Source organism: Sabethes cyaneus, chromosome 3 (assembly GCF_943734655.1).
Source record: "Sabethes cyaneus chromosome 3, idSabCyanKW18_F2, whole genome shotgun sequence".
Classification (NCBI taxonomy): domain Eukaryota; kingdom Metazoa; phylum Arthropoda; class Insecta; order Diptera; family Culicidae; genus Sabethes; species Sabethes cyaneus.
In genome coordinates, this window is record NC_071355.1 from 233,002,866 (window position 1) to 233,021,748 (window position 18,883).

The 18,883-nt window shown below is 41.0% G+C and overlaps 1 protein-coding gene across 1 annotated transcript; it reads right to left on the minus strand.

The window, feature by feature from the left end:
* Positions 1-8,452: 8,452 nt before the first annotated feature.
* On the minus strand, positions 8,453-12,532 carry LOC128740876 (uncharacterized). The gene has a single exon (XM_053836449.1). The coding sequence runs from the start codon at positions 12,530-12,532 to the stop codon at positions 8,453-8,455; it is 4,080 nt and encodes a 1,359-aa protein (XP_053692424.1).
* Between the last annotated feature and the right edge of the window lie 6,351 nt (positions 12,533-18,883).

An 18,883-nucleotide genomic window follows, 5' to 3' on the forward strand; every position in this document is an offset into this window, starting at 1 on the left:
AAGGGACTAGGAGACAAGACAATACTATAGCGGGAGGTTTCGAGGGGGGTGTACCGAAGAGGGAAGTATGAAAAAAGATTTGTTACAATTCCGTTATCGGGATTTTCAGAGAGCAAACAGATGCATAAATGATTGGCTACGTGACAGGGCGAGCTGACTGGCAAGGAGCAAACAGGGGGGATGGGGATCGTGAGTTGACAAAAGGGAAAGACGGTCTCAAACAAAGGACAGGTCTCAAACAAACAGAGGATGGTTCAAATAGGTAAAGGGGTCAGTTTCTCTTACATTTGGAACGATAACAGTGGTACAAATATCTGGTGCGACAAGATGGGATTTCTGAAGGGGGGGAATTGAGTGGCCATTGCCAAAGGGGAGGCTTTATAGGGATTACAACAAGACAAATTTACAAGACAACGGGGATGGAGGGGTGGAGCTGACGAAGGGAGTAGACACATTCAAATGAAGAAAAAGAGTTTTGTTTCTTGCATTTTGAGAATTTACGTTACAATAACAGATGTGGATAGAGACAAAGGGTCCCCGAGTAAGATTGAGTAATCAGCGTAGTATTAAGAGTAGTATTAAGATTAAACTTGCTATCATATATAGTGTAGGACGGGGCATAATTGCGGTATTTAAAGTTGTCTGAAGTTTTTGGAGCGTCTTAGTAGCATACGAAACCTAAAAATAAAAAAGAAGAAAACTTATCCAATTTAATTATGTGTCTACACATAGTAGAATTAAATTGGATAAGTTTTCTTCTTTTTTATTTTTAGGTTTAAAGTTGTGTTTTAATCACCCCGGTGGCAACTATGACGTTTGCGAACAAAATAAGTGAAGCCAACATGGGCTGAATCACTGGATTACTTGTATGCAAGTATGCATGCAAAAGAACGAATCACACGGTATTTCTGCAGCACCAGCAGTAATCTTCGCAAGGTTATCATCTGAATTAGTGACATTTTCTCTTAGTTGAATATAAATAATACTTATCAATGAGCTGTTATTTAGCCTCTTAAAAAAATCTTCAATTCCATATCACATAATCGATATATACGTGGTTAAGTTTCGTTGGCTTGGTCACTTCAGTCGCGTCACTTCCACTGTTGTGTGAATGCTGCTTATTAAAAGCAAAACGTATGTAGCGCCACCTCAATATGTGGCGGTTTCACGAAACATTATAGATGCCCGGGGGTTGGTTTTAATATAGTGAAAAAATCTTAAGTTTTTACTACTTTATATTGTTAAAAAAAGAACTGACGAGGGGTTATTGGATGGAGGTTTGGTTTTTTGCGATCATTCTCCCCCCGTTGATTGCACCGGATCATCCGACAGAAGTAAGCAAATTTTCGCAGCAGCTCGTCGATACTCCCCAGCCGTTTTGACTGTCACAGCCCTCACTGTCATTTCCTGGATGTGTATCTAAAAATCATTCCATAAACCACTTTTGAGCTATCGTAAATTCGTAAGAACATTTGGTCCTAATCGATCCGCATTTATTCCGTTACTTATAGTTATGGAACTGGTTTAACATGGAATACGAAGTGAAAAAAGTGATTTTTTAACCGATTTTGCACGTTAAACCAGTTCCATAACTATAATTAACGGAATAAATCCGGTTCGAAGGACCAAATGTTCTTACGATAGCTCAGAAGTGGTTTATGGAATGATTTTTAGCGGATCGAATTGTAAAAACGCGTGTGTATAGACTATAGAACAAGGCGTATATTTAAAACTGAAAAATGGTTTGTTTCAAAGTGTTCCTTATCCCATATTCTAAAAAAAATGACGAGGGGTTATTGGATGGAGGTTTGGTTTTTTGAGATGAAAAGCTGTCATCAATTTTCACGAGATACAAAAAAAGCACAGCCATAAAATATATTTTATATTGATGCAATTACTCAATATCTTCACATTCAAATTCAACTATAAATCATCTGGAGTAACAGAGTTATGCAAAACAAATTCCTAATTTTTCTGATTCTGCCGAATCGCACTTTTACACTAGTGGGGTAAAAGTGTGAAGTTTGAATCCATGAAATTACAGTATTATCAAAAAAAAACATGTGCGTGTGTGTCCCACACACGTTTACAATTTAGCAATTCGAACCACCAGTTTTTCGTCGCTACCTCACCTCTGTATCCCTCGTTATTTGGCAAGCATATATTGTATTCAATTGCATTCAGTTCAAGATTTTCCTACCTTATTCTTAGACCTTTGTAAGGATTTTTTTAGATTTCCGAAGTTCCTTTTGAAACAGAAGTTATGGTCGAATGCCAAATAGCGGGCCAACCATGATGACATTCCACTAGGATTGTCTAATAATCAAAATAATGATTCTAACTCAAATTACAATGCTTTAAAGTTGAAAGATATTTCGGGTTTCTCAAACAAACAAGAAGTTTGCGGATTGAAATTGTTATCTTTTCATGTTCGTAGTGTATAATTTGCTATAATACATAACTCGGGATGTTAATTTATTGTGTGCTGCCTAAGAAGAAGAAGACCCCCCCCCCCCACTCTTCTAAACGTTATTTATCAAAAAAAATTGATGTGGAATTATACAAGTTTTTATTATTGCGGTAATTTTACTGTAAACAATCAAACTATAAAACTAATAAAATATCCTGTATGATACAGATTAAATTAAAAAATGGTAAAAACCTGAGATCAAGTTTAAAGAAACAAACAACAATTGACAAAAAAATATAAATTAGAAAATATAAAGTAGAAAGTCTGAACCTTTCGACTATACTGGACGTATTGACAAATTTAAAGCCAGTTTACATGCCAGTTCGATACCTAATAAATTTTATTACTAGTTAGCAAGTGTATCTGGTGATTTCACAGCTTGTAAAAACAAACGGTGTTATTGCAAAACATACGTCCCAGCGGAAATCCGAGATTTATCAAACCTCTCCATCTTATTTCGCCAACCGAGGGGTTGGCATTCTTCGTCGACCACTTTAACATCAATTATATAATCCCATTGTTCACATCCCCCGCGCGCTGGTGGAATCTTGTAATAATCCTTATATTCACCATCTAGATGAAAACAAACACGACAAAATAATACAATATGTCGAAGGGGAAGACACAATCTTCCCGGGGGAGACAATTGTTTTTGCTTCTGTTAATTACGGTGGTGGTTCTGCACTGAAGTGGTACGTGCTATTTCAAGGCTAATAATAGTCTTCCCGTAGGATGCAATTTTGTGTTTATGTCACGTTTCGGCAAAGGAATAGTGAATTTGCTAAACAATAAAAAATAGTAAAATGATTTAGGAAGCGAAAAGAAATGAACGAGAAGTAAAAATTTAGAAACAAGAATCAAGCAAGAATCTAGAAGCTAGAAAAAAGGTAAGAAACAAAAAGTAACAAGTAGAGTAGGGTATTAAAAATAGGCTTGATTTTATTAATAAGTTGAAGAATATTTGTTCAATATTTTATAAACTATCTAATATTATCAATAACTAGGTCACTAAGTAATAATTATTACAATATTGACCAAAGAATAAAGCTGACTCTGAACGCTCGATTCGCCCTGTTTTTTGTATCACCGGTTATAAAACGTTTCCTGCTTTCGCTGGTGATAATTGTCGTCAACACGCCGAAACACGTCGATCCGATTCGACAGGGGACCCTCATTTCAATTTCAGATGTACAATTACAAAAGGGAACTGCGTCGCCTCCCGTGGGTGTAAAACCATTCGGCACAAGGCAGAGCAAAGTAAATATCAAATCATGCCATCCCCGGGGGCATCCCACGGCCGCAATCTGTTTGTTGTGCCAAATTAAAACTAAACATGATCAAAATGTGACTTGCGGAGAGATACCTTTGCGCTGTCGAGGACGACGATAACGACGATGGTAATGATGAGGACGAAGATGATGATGATGAAAATCATTACGCTTGGGAGTGTGTCTCCTGTTATCCGATTACCTTAGACGTAGCAAATCTTCTCTGAATGTTTATTCCATTTACGGTACGGAGTAGAGCCAGTGGCATTCAGCTTTACCTGATGCATATCGGTTCCTAATCTACCGAGCCGATTGTCGCAAACAAGATCAAAATATTTTAAAATATTTGCCAGCTAAACCTCTCGTAGACTGGTTTAGTTATAAAACAATTTTTCCATTAGCTTTCATTAATTTCACTTAGACTCGGATTAGGCATCGGATCAGGAGCAGCTTGTCCTCCTCCAAAATTTAGATAGAATTCACAGAGGATTAAACTTCATCGGTCTCGCTCTTTATGTTGTACTCGTGCGTCTCTCAGGATTTGGTAAAATTTTACTGTATGTACCTACCTACAGTCGGCCTGGCCTAATAATAATCGGCATGAATGTCACACCCAGGATTTTCTTTTTAAAACGTGCACCGCAAACCGTTGCCATAGTAACGACTCTATATGACATTTCTTAAAAATAAACCAAATTAAAATTTAGTTGATCAAGCTAGCCTGAGTTTTTTCGTGTTTGCCTAAGTTTTTTATAGTGAATAAAATCAAAATGAAATTTCCTCAAAAGAAACTGTATCAACAACAGTTTATTAGCATTAATATCATTCGTGCGTTGTCAAAATATTTGTAAACATAATCCTTAATAATAAACCCACACTCAACAGAATTCGGTGGATTGTTTCTGGTTTTCCCTTCGTGTTTCAAACCCACCCGAAGCATATTTTCCTAGTCACTATTGTGCCGGACTGGTGAAGCGTGCTGAAAACACGACTCTTAATCATCGCTTCTAGCGGTCGGTCGGTCGAACCGACGAGCGGAGGAGGACAGGGCAATTTCGGCATAGAAGAAACACCCACGCTTGCTGTATTAACTGTGCCGACATTGTGTACGTACATTTGTACTGGCAGGTAGGAACATATAAATTCGGTGAAGTTTTTCTTTGTCGCCGATGCAGAACTGGAAGCCAAAGGTATTTTTTTTGAATCAGCTTCCGTGCTTTTAGTAGTGTGTCCGGTGCAGTGATGCGTGTGGCAGCTCAGGATCAAATCTGATCCATCATAATGATAATCCTTTAATGAGTGTTATTATTTAGTTCGTCTGAAGGATTGACGTGCTTGAACCTCGCGTCAGCTGATGAGGGTTTCATGTTCATCGTAAAAGGACGTTCATCTCACTAATGGTTCAATTCATACGAAATATGCATTTTTGTATTGTTGTGGCATTTAAGGAAATCCCAGCGCGACGATTAATGTTGAATCTCCAAACAAGAAGTGAAACAACAACAACGGTGCATTTCTGAAAAACCAACGAGCGATGACTAGAGCAACAGAAATGCATCGGCAACGGGAATCACAATTGCTTAGAATGCAATTGCTCGGCGTGAAATCGTCATCCCAAGAACAATAGAAGCGTGCATATAGGAGCATAAGAAAAACTCCCCGCGGCACTGCGCGGAACCGTCAAGTTCCCACTTATGCATATTTCCCCTTATCTGCTCGAGTGCAACACATTTGAGTGAAACACAAAAAATGCAAAAATATTGCTCATATGTTTAGCGGTTGCATTCGTATTGTTTTTATCCCCCGAGAGAGGGTTGAGTACGACAGATTCGTGCTCGACACGTACAATTTACAATGTCTTCTTCCAATTACTTCTTCGTTGGGTATTTTGGCAGATGTACAGGAATCACTTGCAAACATAAATGCATAGGTGAACTGTTGTTCAACTTCTTTTTTGAAGGTTTCACATATTCACGACAAATAGAGATTCTATTGAAAAATAATTCCTTATTTTCTTGTAATGTTCATGTCAAGGTAAGGTTTTATCATGGTTTTGAAATAAGTTAAAAAATAGTCATGATAAACTTAAAATAAAAATGGGGCTGGATTAAAATTGATAAAAAAAATTAATGAATTAAGCTTTTGACAAAATTTACAAACTTTTGTGAAATAAAAAGGAAAAAAACTAATTGTTTCATTGGTCAAAGCTTCAGCAACTTTGTTCCATTAATTCAACCATGAAAAACCAAATGTCAGTAACTCAGATCATTATTGACTGTTTGAATATAAACCCTACATGCCGCTGCTGGAACAGTAATTGTGGCGTGGAAGCTTAACCGACTTCAGTTTTCCACCGTGAACCCGTGGATGACCCGATTCCTCAGGCGGCTCGGCTTCTAAGACTCGAGTTCTAAGCACGCTTGCCGACCTCAATACCGGATTAAGAATGTTTTAGACAGATTAAACTGTTCCGCTTTGATCCTGGGCATCTAGCCGGTAGGCCGGAGGCTTCTTCAAATTTTCGTTATAATTATTTTCTTTTTGTTTTTTCTTCTCACCCGTAGTATTCGAACGTAAACGGATTACCACTTTCGGGCGAACTTCTCCGGCTATTCGCCGCAGCTGACCGGCGATGATGAGGGATATGCAAAATTTTACACACTTCACCGAAATCTGTGGGCTAGGAATAGGTCGCCCCTTTGCGGTGGGATGAATCTTGCCGTGTGGTAGATCTATCTCTTTCAAAAGCCGAAGGATGCTACCGGAGAGGGATGATCCTGTAAATGGATCGGATAATGGTGAAATGAGAAGATCATAATGATTGGATGCCTCAAGCCGACGGCCTAAGTGAGGTTAATGAAAGGTAATAGAAAAATTGCTTTATTATTTAACGACCGCAAAAGAAAGCAGTTTGCAAATATTGGTCCGTTTGTATGGGGTCAATATTTTCAAATATTGTGGTCCTGTTTGTTTGAACGGAACCCATGCGAATGCGTGTGGTTTGATGTGTGTACTTGCCGTGTAGTATAATAGCCGTGTAAGGTATTGCTTATAGTTTATAAGCCTAAGATTAGAAGCAAATAGTTTGTAAGCGTTGATTGCTATCAGCAGAGTATAAGGTTCAGGTCATTACAGTAAGCAATAGCTGGTTATCCATCGATCTCAAATGTTTCGGTATAAGTTGTATAATTATTATCATTCAAGCTTATTTATTACGCTCTTTTGTATTAATTTGTTTCTTCAGGTATCAGCATTTGTGGCTCGAGCAGCACGTTCTTCACAATCGTGTGGATCTTCCACGTGTGTGGAAGAACCTTTGTTTCTTACTGGACGATCAGCTAAATAATTAAAAAATTACACATAAATTTCAGCACAACAAAAAATTGAAATATGAAATGCTTTCACTTCACACTATTTTCAATTTTTTCTTAGGAATTTTCCAACACCGTGAAAAATTTTGTGGAACGTTTTTTAAAAATAAAAATGTTTGCTCGATTACATATACGATTAAATATACTAACACTAGCTGACCCGACAAACTTCGTATTGCCACAAATTAAATTGTATTGTACATAAGTCCTGAATATCGGATGACCTTTGTCACAATCTCGAGTTTTGCAAGTTTCTGAGTTCAACCTTAGGTGATTCATTTTGACAGTTACTTAACAGTGAAAGCATGGGTAGTTTATTATACAAATTTTATATTTTTCCTCACAATAAAGCAGAAAACAACTCCCCCCGTTGCTTAGCCAGATAAAATAAAGCGGATAACAATATTCGCCGTGATTGTATAACATGTCGCCGAATACCATTCCGCGAAAAACCTTACACGGAATGTACCATATCACGGAAAACCTTTTCGTGGAAAGTACCATTTCGCAGGGGTAGTCCTCTCTTCTCTCGCTGTCGCTCGTTCGAACCCAACTGAAGGAAAGTATTAGATGTCAGTAGACCTAGGAAAACAAATAAATCTAGACAGAGGTGATTTCTGTCCCCCAAAAAATTTTGGCTTTATTTGTATAAGAGTCCTTATCCCCCTACGACCTAAAAAAAACTCCCAAACATGCCAAATTTGGTTCCATTTGCTAAATTGGTTCTCGAGTTATAAGGAAATTTGTATTTCATTTGTATGGGAGCCCTCCTCCTAGAGAGAGGAAATGGATAAATGGAACCATGTTTGATTAATTCTCGACTTATGCAGAAATTTGTGTTGCATTTGTATGCGAGCCCCCCCCCCCCCCCACTCTTAGGGGGAGGGGTCTCTAACCATCATAAGAACAAATTTTCACGCTGATCGGTTCAGTAATTTTCGATTCTATAAGGAACACACGGACAGAAAGACAGAAATCCATTTTTATAGGTATAGATAGATTTTCTTCTATTTTTATTTTTGTTTGTATAAGTTTGTATAAGTAATTCCAATTTCAAATATTCATTACAAAAACTTTTTTGTAATAACTTTTCAAATATTCATCTAAAACAAAGGTAAAAATACAAAATGTTGTTACTAACGTGCGGGCAAATGTGTCTCTGCGTGTTTCTCTTGGTCGATGCTTGGTCATCTTTCTTGACGCTCAGTGTACTCAGCGGAATGCGCTTCTGCGTAAAGAAATCGGTCGGTTTCTCTTCTACTCGGTGGTCACTGGATTCGCCGCAAAAAAATATTTTTGTTATGTTTACTTTCCTCATACTTTTGATTTTTTGCAGTCTTTATTCACTGTAGGGCAGTGGGATATGTTATATTTCTTGTTTTTCCATCTGGCGCATAAACAAATAAGTTCTTCGGATTTCCTACGCGGGAGCAAGCGACATAGAGTTGTCCATGGGAAAAACATGGTCGTTCGAGATCCAATCCGCAAACTTCAAGTGACTGCCCCTGAGCCTTGTTTATCGTCATGGCAAAGGCCAGTCGTATCGGAAACTGCAGCCGCTTAAAATCAAATGGCAGGTCTGTTGGGATCATTGGAATGCGTGGTAGTAGAACATCCTCTCCTTTGTAGTTGCCATTTAAAATGGTTGCCTCAATGATGTTATCCATCATCCTTTTCACAGCGAGCCGAGTGCCGTTGCAAAGCCGCGGGGGATTTATGTTCCGTAAAAGTATGATTGGAACGCCAACTTTCAATTTCAGAACATGTGGCGGTAAACCGGGCAAATCAAGTGAGTGGAGGAATTCTGTCGGATAGTTCACAACTTCCTCCGTATTCGTTACTGTATCTATTGATTTATAGATTCTTTCACTTCCTTCTAACACATCCTGAATACCGTAATTGATTATGTTAACATCCTGGTTTTTTGGTGCCAGGATAGCTCGTACGCTCAGCCACTGGTGATTTTTGTGGTTATGCGCGATATTTGGAAACACCTTCGATATAAGCTGGTCTTTTGTGGCTACAATTTCACAGAAATCCGTCGGAAATGTAATACATTTGGTTGTTTCGTCGATGGGCATTTTTCCATTTCCGATGTCTAGAAGTTGTTTCGCAAATTTTCCAGCAGAAGCATCATTCATTAACTGTACTCGCATATTGGTTCTCAAGCTTAGTTTCTGAACATACGGCCATAGCACTGAAGACTTCAAGCAGGCGTGCAACTCATCCGCAGGCGTTGCTCGTGGGATCACTGGCAAAGTTTGACGGAAATCGCCAGACAACAAAATTAGAGCGCCACCGAAAAGCTCGTTGTTCCCTCGGAAGTCTTTAAGAGTCCTATTCAGCGCTTCTAGAGCTTTTCTGTGTGTCATGGTACATTCGTCCCATATGATGATCTTGCATGTACGTAGTATGTTTCCCATACCCGAGCTTTTACTTATGTTGCAAGTTGGTGCTTCGTTGATCTGCAGATTGAGCGGTAGTTTTAATGCAGAATGTGCAGTTCTGCCTCCAGCGAGTAGAGTTGCAGCAATGCCAGTCGAGGCGATCGCAAGCGCAATTTTGTGTTCTGCTCGCAACGTTGCCAGAATCAGTGAAATCAAGAAAGTCTTGCCGGTACCACCGGGCGCATCGAGAAAATAGAAACCTCCACTCCGCTCCGAAATTGCACTCATTATAGTGTCATATACAGCGCGCTGCTCTGCGTTCAAGTTACGAATATTTGTCTCAACAAATGATGCCAACTCCTCCGTATCATAAACTGTTTCCTGCCTCAGATCACGATCGAGAATGTTATTTGAATCTCGATCCGGTGCTGGCATACCGACCTGAGGCAGTAATTTGTTAGCGATATTCAAACATGCATCCTCAATCGCAATCAATGCCTCGTTGTAGATGTTTTGGTCAAATGGAATCTCTTGATTTTGATTTGCTGATCTTACACGATGCAAGATGTCATCACTCATGGCGTCTTTGTGATTTTCCCAGAGCTCCTCAGGATTGGACGGAGAGCAGGTCGTCAATATGATCGCGAACAACGTACGAATTTGCTGCGGTCGAGCTGTATTTGCGGCGTCAGAGAGTGCAATGTCCCAATGAGCATCGTTTTCTAGCAGATTCAATTTTTGACATGCTTCGCGAAAAGTCGCACATATTTGGCCGTTTACTGTTTTTAAATCGTTGAAGCTTGTCGGTCCTCGGACGTTTATTAATAACAGCCGTAGATAAAAACATTCCGAGTTTCCGGGGTGCACAGTATACACACGACCTAGTGCATCGGTTGCATATAAATTTGAATGCCCGTCTACTGCTTTGCCTTGCTTGCGACGCTGGAACTTTTTCATTGACGCATTCCACGTGTAATATCTTGGCACCTCCGAGTAAAGCAGTGTTTTCGCAAAAGTATCTTCCTGACATAATAAGAAGAAGGCAGTCAATGTTGTTGGAGGTGGGGATAACGCTCGTTCTCGGGCAGTATTTGCAGTAAAATACACACGTTGCCCATTCTCCAAGTGCACAGCTAAGTGGGTAACCGTAGGATGTCGTTCATGGATCGGGAAAGATAAAATGCGCCATACCGCTTCATTGCTGCTGATGTAGCGTCCCAGCTGGTATTGCTCGATTTCGTCAGAAGGTCCAGATGGATTCCTCACCTCAAATACAGCCATATCGCTCCCCTTGTTTACGTATTTCGTGATGTATTTTATGGATTTCACCGAATTGCAGAATTCAACATTAATATGAGCTCTGAACGTTTTTGAAAGCAACGGTGAGTAAGGCACGATCCAACGATTATCAATGTCAATTCTGTCCTTGACTGTGGCAGATCGGCCACCATCTTCCGGTGATCGACGACGATACAATGGATAACCGTCATTGCCACTGATTGTTTCCACAACGAAGGGTTTCGGGAATCTTTTTGTGCATCTTCCGTCTGCCATACATGGTGAATTCATGTTCAGTGTACCACACGGACCATGAACCATGTTATTAATAACAACATCAAACAGGTCTGGGTCAAGCTCTCTGTCTGGAATTTCTGCTGAGATAACTTGATCGATTTGATCTGGTGTAATTTTATCCATAAGCCAGATCAAGATGTGCGCGTGTGGCAATCCTCTTTTCTGCCACTCAACAGAATACATCCAGCAACGTGTTTCTCCGAACACGTGATGTTTAACGATGTAGTTCATGAGCATTTTGAGCTTCTGTCTGAATACACGCGCAGTGATGTCGTGACGATCTCTTGGTGACTGACCGGCGATTAAAAGTCCTTTTATCTCGATCCAACTTGGATTGCAAGTGAAGGTGACAAATAAATCAGGTCGACCATATGCACGGACATATGTCATGGCATCCTGCGCGTACTCATGCATATGCCGTGGACTTCCGGTGAAAGTTGCTGGTAGTATGAACGCCTTTCCCAACTGATTGGGGTCGATATTAGAATCATTGTTGATCGCATCACGTAAATGAATATATTCTTCCGAGCGCAGCTTGCTTTGGTTAAGTCTGATGTAGAGAAGCCTTTCAGATTCAATTTTTGCGTACATATCAACAACGTACTGATGTAACAGTGCACGGCATTTCAACAGGTGGTTATCAGTATTTTGGCGAATCATCAGTCGATACGCGTAATAATTCATGGCGCTGACTTTTTTGTTTGTTTCCTGGCCAGTAGTTGGATTTACCATTTTAATGTTGAAGTGGTAACCATCTTCACCCTGCCAGAACAGGATTGGATATTGTAATCCGTCGTAACATCGATGAGTCTCCGAGATGAACTGTATGTCTCCTCTTCTACGGTGTAAGACGATATCGCGCTTCTCAAATCCCTCCCCAACTACGACGATCGCAACTTCGTCGATTGTTGGTGCGTTGTATTGTCGTTCATGTTGTCCAACTGGTGTTTTGTCGGCTCTAATCACAACAACATAATCATCTGTTGGCATCTGATCGAGAGCAGTTTTGAACAGCTTTACCAATTCATTATGGCTTTGGAAAAAAATTCCTAGTTCGGCAACGATTTCTCTATCCGTAGTTGTAATGTAACGACATCGTAGGTTTGTTTGGTTCTCCATGTTTCCCATGAAATAAATTTGAAGAAACTTGTGCTCTGTATCCGGCATTGGTAATAGTGATCCTGCCTGGTGGTAAATTTGACCTTGTATTTTGAACGTTGGCATGAAATTTCCGCGCTCAATTTTGTCTGCCCCGAAGGAGGTCATTTGGAAACAGGAATTGTACTTGCGAATGTTTTGTAAGAAAAGTTTCGATTTTGTTGTAGTGCCTGATACTAACGATGATAGCGGATCGGGGGGTGGAGACAACTCCGGTAATTTCACTTTGCCACCTACGCAACACATTCCAGGTGACTCATTCGCAAATTTGAGGGCATTGCAGTACAGACACAATTTATCCATATTCCCAATAGCCACATTTGGATGAAGATGGTAATCACTTTCTGGATCGTAACGGAATGCTACATGCTTCAAGTCAGCGTGCGGAGTTCTTCTAGCATGGCACTCTCGGTCGGCTCCCCTCCTTACTGTTCGGTGTTCACTGGGCTCAGAGGAACGCGCCTCTGCATGGTGCTCTCGGTCGGCATGAAGTCTTGCTTCTCGATTCTCACTGGATTCAGCAGAACGTGCTGTAGTGTGACGCTCTCGGTCGGATTGTTGTCTTGTTGTTCGGTGTTCACTGGGCTCAGAGGAACGCGCCTCTGCGTGGTGCTCTCGGTCGGCATGAAGTCTTGCTTCTCGATTCTCGCTGGATTCAGCAGAACGTGATGTAGTGTGACGCTCTCGGTCGGATTGTTGTCTTGTTATTCGGTGTTCACTGGGCTCAGAGGAACGCGCCACTGCGTGGTGCTCTCGGTCGGCATGAAGTCTTGCTTCTCGATTCTCGCTGGATTCAGCAGAACGTGCTGTGGTGTGACGCTCTCGGTCGGATTGTTGTCTTGTTGTTCGGTGTTCACTGGGCTCAGAGGAACGCGCCTCTGCGTGGTGCTCTCGGTCGGCATGAAGTCTTGCTTCTCGATTCTCGCTGGATTCAGCAGAACGTGATGTAGTGTGACGCTCTCGGTCGGATTGTTGTCTTGTTATTCGGTGTTCACTGGGCTCAGAGGAACGCGCCTCTGCGTGGCGCTCTCGGTCGGCATGTAGCCTTGCTTCGCGATTCTCGCTGGATTCAGCAGAACGTGCTGTAGTGTGACGCTCTCGGTCGGATTGTTGTCTTTTTGTTCGGTGTTCACTGGGCTCAGAGGAACGCGCCTCTGCGTGGCGCTCTCGGTCGGCATGTAGCCTTGCTTCGCGATTCTCGCTGGATTCACCAGAACGTGCTGTAGTGTGACGCTCTCGATTGGACGCCAATCTTCCATCCCTGTCCTCAATCATGTCTGAGGCCCGTGCTAATTTCATCTCTTTAGCTTTAGGTGTAGACCTACCAATCGCTGTTCGTTTTTTAGGAGGCATGGTTTACCGGATAGTTTATTATAAGCATAAGACAGTGCCTGTATTTGAACTAAACTAAACCACTGAAGAGTAGCACTTTATATAGGTGGTATATACTTAAGATCAGGTAACCTATGTGGAGGTAATTTTTTATTAACAGTATAATAGGTAGATGACAGGTTGGTAGGTAGTTAATAAGTAGATTTTGATGTTATCGTTTTTGACTAATGTTTTATGGAAGCGTCACAAATTTCTCGAGATCGATTAGTTCTCGAGTTAAGAGGAAATTTGTATTTCATTTGTTTGGGAGTCCCCTTTTCTAAAGAGGCGAGGGGTCATAAAAAAATTCTTGCCTCCAAAACCCCTCAAATACCTAATTTATATCCATTTGCTTGATTAGTTCTCGAGATAAGGTAGTGTTACTATTGATAGTTTCTGGTGGTTCCATTTGCTTGATTAGTCCTCGAGTTATGATGAAATTTGTATTTCATTTGTATGGGAGCCCCCCCCCCCTCCTCAAAAGGTAAGGGGTCCTAATTCACCATAGAAAAAATTATTGTCTCCAAAAACACCCACATGTCAAATTTGGTTCCATTTGCTTGATTAGTTCTCGAGTTATGAGGAAATTTGTATTTGATTTGTATGGAAGCCCCCCTCCTAAAAAGGTAAGCAGTCCTAATTCATCATGTAAAAAATGGTTGCCTCCAAAAACACCCACATGCCAAATATGGTTCCATTTGCTTGATTAGTTCTCGAATTATGAGGAAATTTGTATTTCATTGGTGTAGAAGCCCCCTCTGTTAAAGTGTGGAAGGGTCCTAATTCACCATAGAAAATGTTTTTGCCTCCAAAAACCTCCACATGCCAAATTTGGTTCTATTTGCTTGATTAGTTCTCGAGTTATGAGGAAATTTGTATTTCATTTGTATAGGAGCCCCCCCTACTAAAGTGAGGAGAGGTCCTAATTCATCATAGAAAAAAATCTTGCCTCCAAAAACACCTACATGCCAAAGTTTGTTCCATTTGCTTGATTAGTTCTCGAGTTATGAGGAAATTTATATTTGGCTTATATAGGAGCTTCCCCCTCCTAAAGTGGGGAGGTGTCCCAATTCATCATAAAAAATATTCTTGTCTTCGAAAACCTCCACATGCCAAATTTGGTTCTATTTGCTTGATTAGTTCTCGAGTTATGAGGAAATTTGTATTTCGCTTGTATAGGAGCCCCCCCTCCTAAAGTAGGGAGGGGTCCCAATTCGTCATAGAAAAAATTTTGGTCTCCAAAAACACACACATGCCAAATTTGGTTCTCTTTGCTTGATTAGTTCTCGAGTTATGAGGAAATTGGTATTTCGTTTGTATAGGAGCCCCCCCTCCTAAAGTGGGGAGGGGTCCCAATTCGTCATAGAAAAAATTTTGGTCTTCAAAAACACACACATGCCAAATTTGGTTCCATTTGCTTGATTAGTTCTCGAGTTATGAGGAAATTTGTATTTCATTTGTACAGGAGCCCCCCCTCTTAAAGTGGGGAGGGGCCTAATTCATCATAGAAAATATTCTTGCCTTCGAAAACCTTCACATGCCAAATTTGGTTCCATTTGCTTGATTAGTTCTCGAGTTATGAGGAAATTTGTATTTCGCTTGTATATGAGCCCCCCCTCCTAAAGTAGGGAGGGGTCCCAATTCATCATAGAAAATATTCTTGCCTTCGAAAACCTTCACATGCCAAATTTGGTTCCATTTGCTTGATTAGTTCTCGAGTTATGAGGAAATTTGTATTTCGCTTGTATAGGAGCCCCCCCTCCTAAAGTGGGGAGGGGTCCCAATTCATCATAGAAAAAATTTTGGTCTCCAAAAACACACACATGCCAAATTTGGTTCCATTTGCTTGATTAGTTCTCGAGTTATGAGGAAATTTGTATGGAAGCCCCCCCTCTTAAAGGGGAGAGGAGTTATAATTCCCCTTATAAAGAGGGGAGGGGTCTCAAATTACCCTAGAATAAATTCTTGTCACCGAAAACACCCACATGCCAAATTTGGTTCTATTTGCTTGATTAGTTCTCGAGTTATGCAGAAATTTGTGTTTCATTTGTATGGGAGCCCCCCCTCTTAGTGGGGGGAGGGGTCTCTAACCATCACTAAAACCTTCCCTGGCCCCAAAAACCTCTACATGCAAATTTTCACGCCGATTGGTTCAGTAGTTTTCGATTCTATAAGGAACAAAATACAGACAGACAGACAGACAGACAGACAGACAGACAGACAGACAGACAGACAGACAGACAGACAGACAGACAGACAGAAATCCTTCTTTATAGGTATAGATAGGGGGATTAGGGGCATAATGAGCACCCTAACTTGTTGACTGATTTAAGCACCCAAAATGACAGAATTTTTAAAGTGTCGTCATTGCAAAACATACATTCACTATCGATAATTAAAGGCATACTGTTAACAAATTGAAAAATAATTGATATGATGACGAAAATTGCAATTTAAACTTATGTTTCAAAAACTAAAAATCGGTCAGTGTGTGGGGCACAATGAGCACCCCCTGGGGCATAATGAGCACCCTTATAAACACATGCTTGAAGGGTGTATATAAGAACAACAATCACACACACATACACACACACTCACACACATGCATATACACATACATAAACACATACATACACATATACACATACACATACACACCCATACATACACAAACATAAAACGTGTCAAAACGCCGATAAAACTATTGACCGCAAGCCGCTTAAAGGCAATTAATCCGCGGAGGTTGCCTCTGGAGCACACAAGGAAAGTTTCGGATGACGCTTAAGCTAGCTGTGTTTTAGTGTTGAAGACATATGCTTTTCCGTTTCCCTCTACTAGCTGGTATACGAGGGTTCTGATTTCACGGGTAGTAATACCGTAGCATTGAAACTCCATATACAAAATATGGACCACCAGCTCTTGTCCAGTAGCGGGAGCGGAAACAGTTTTGAAGGAATCAATTTGGTCCACCTCCTGCCCAGAGATTGCCCTTTCATTTGGCCTCACATACCGAGCTAACGTCTGCCGCAGAATGCTTGTTTTGTGAGTATTCCGTCTCGCCTTAGAGTGGTCAAGGCCACTTGCAAGGCCTTTTTTGATCAATTATGTCTTCCGGATTCTCTTGGCATATTCATACCATCACTGTACACAAGCATTGACGCGATAAACAAAGGAACTGACAGGTTAGTTAATGCGACGTAGTGCTCGTTTCACCTCACCTAAGGGTGCCCATTTCGCCCCCAGTCAAGTAGTGAAAGTAAAAATGGGTTTTTACACTATTTATAGTATAAAATCAAAACTTCAATGATGGTGAAATTTGAGATACAATGTATACATCATGTTGCAGTGTGCACTTTATAGTTTAAGATATTTAAATGATCGTAAAACCTTATTTGGTAGTGCACCAAAATTATAATTTTTTCAGCGTCTGAGAGCCTAGTTAAGTTTTTTAATATAACTCCGTGTTTTAAAAGTAGAGATCACTAATTTTTTGATAAATTGATGATGTAGTACCTACAGCAGTGTTTCGCAGCCCATATGATGTTACAAAATGCGTACTTTCGTAGAAAAGAGGGGTGCCCATTTCGCCCCGTGTGCTCATTATGCCCCTAATCCCCCTATTCATTAAAAATACTGCAAAAAAAGGATATTCAACCTTAAATGCCTACAGCCATGAGCAGACACAAAACGAACAACAAGCTTCCTTCAACAGTCACTTGACTTCCACCCACCGTTTTTTTGCATAGGCTGAAGAAAATTATTCATTCTTCATTTAATCGCCCATCGAAACCTTTTGCTTTACGTTGCAGTTCCCGCACCAAGTGCCGTTCCCACCGGCTGTCCCTACACCTGCACCAGGACGACGCCATTCGTCACGGATACGACCGGAGCAGATAAGTCACGCGATTGTCCTATTTTGGTTTTACCACGCGCCAGCCAGCGCTACAAGCGCGCGATGAAACCGGCGAAAATCACGCGCTCAATTATTCATCAAGGCTAATTTTTCACCACTAACCCGTGGGTACCTACTGTCTAAGCTATAAGCTGCCCACGTATCTTGGAACTTATCGCACACGAAGAATCGCGCAACGTGTCCCACCAGGAAAAAGACGTCATCGTCGGTCGGTGGTGACGCAAGGGTAACCGGCGATATGCTTATCTCGTCAGCGATGCATAATTATGTAGGTAAGTGCCGGTATCAAGGGTAGCACTCAAGTTCACCAAGAACTTCAACTGCTCCTGCTACACATCGTCGTCACTCGGACGATTTCTGGCATCTAATGTGGAAGCGTTGTCTATTTCGTTGCTTCTTTGCGATGGCAGATAATTTACATATTAGATTGAATCATACGATAAAGCACTTTCAGGCAATGAAACGGCTTCAATCGGTTTATTCGAAGAGACCAGGTCAAAGGCAGGATCCCTTTCGTGCAGATACCTCATACAAGCGAGGGCGTTGAAGCGTACCCACGCACCCTCCCCCCGCGCATTCTACGGGGTGAAGGAAAATTATAGACTTGTTCCCTAGCTCTGTGTACCGAGATGGCGCAGTGGAAAATCGTGACATTTTAATAGGATGATTGCGCGGTGATAAGAAGCGTATAATTTCTTAATAAATTGTTCTAATTTAGTGGTTTAATTTGGTCGGTGACAGATTGTGATTGCATGAGTAGGGATTTTTTTCTTGCTTGGCATCGCACCAAGTGTGCTCGTCCTGGTTGAAGGAAACTAAATGTTTTACGAATTTATTGAATAAAAATACCTGGAAAATGCTCACAAGCAAACATTTTGTCACAGATGGTCACAAAACTGTCTACACCTGGTGCGGAACACCTCCTGAAGTAGTTGATCTAGTTTTGTATTTTTTGCCTGCTTCTCGAAGTCATTCGAGTTTCAATAATAGCGAACACGTGCATACACCCTGACAGTGGAAATTAGTATCGCTACCGATTTGCATACCGCTATTTTGTGACATAGAGGTTGCTTCCTGTCTTTGACCGTCCTTCGGCATTCCGCTGTCAACGCAGGGACAAATATTCTACCTCCGAATGGAGGGTCCTTCTAACAAGTGTACAGCTCGAACGACCACTTTTTTGACGTAGCAGTCGCATATGTACTCAAATTTCAACGAGTTTCTTCCACCCGGTATGTAAGCTAAGCCTACCTACAAGATGCTCATCCTTCAGCGCAGCAAATCAAGATCAAATTATATTACCTTGGCAAGGAGCGAGAGACAGCCAGTAGGAACCTTGGCAAGGAATAGACCAATTTATTTCAGGTTGT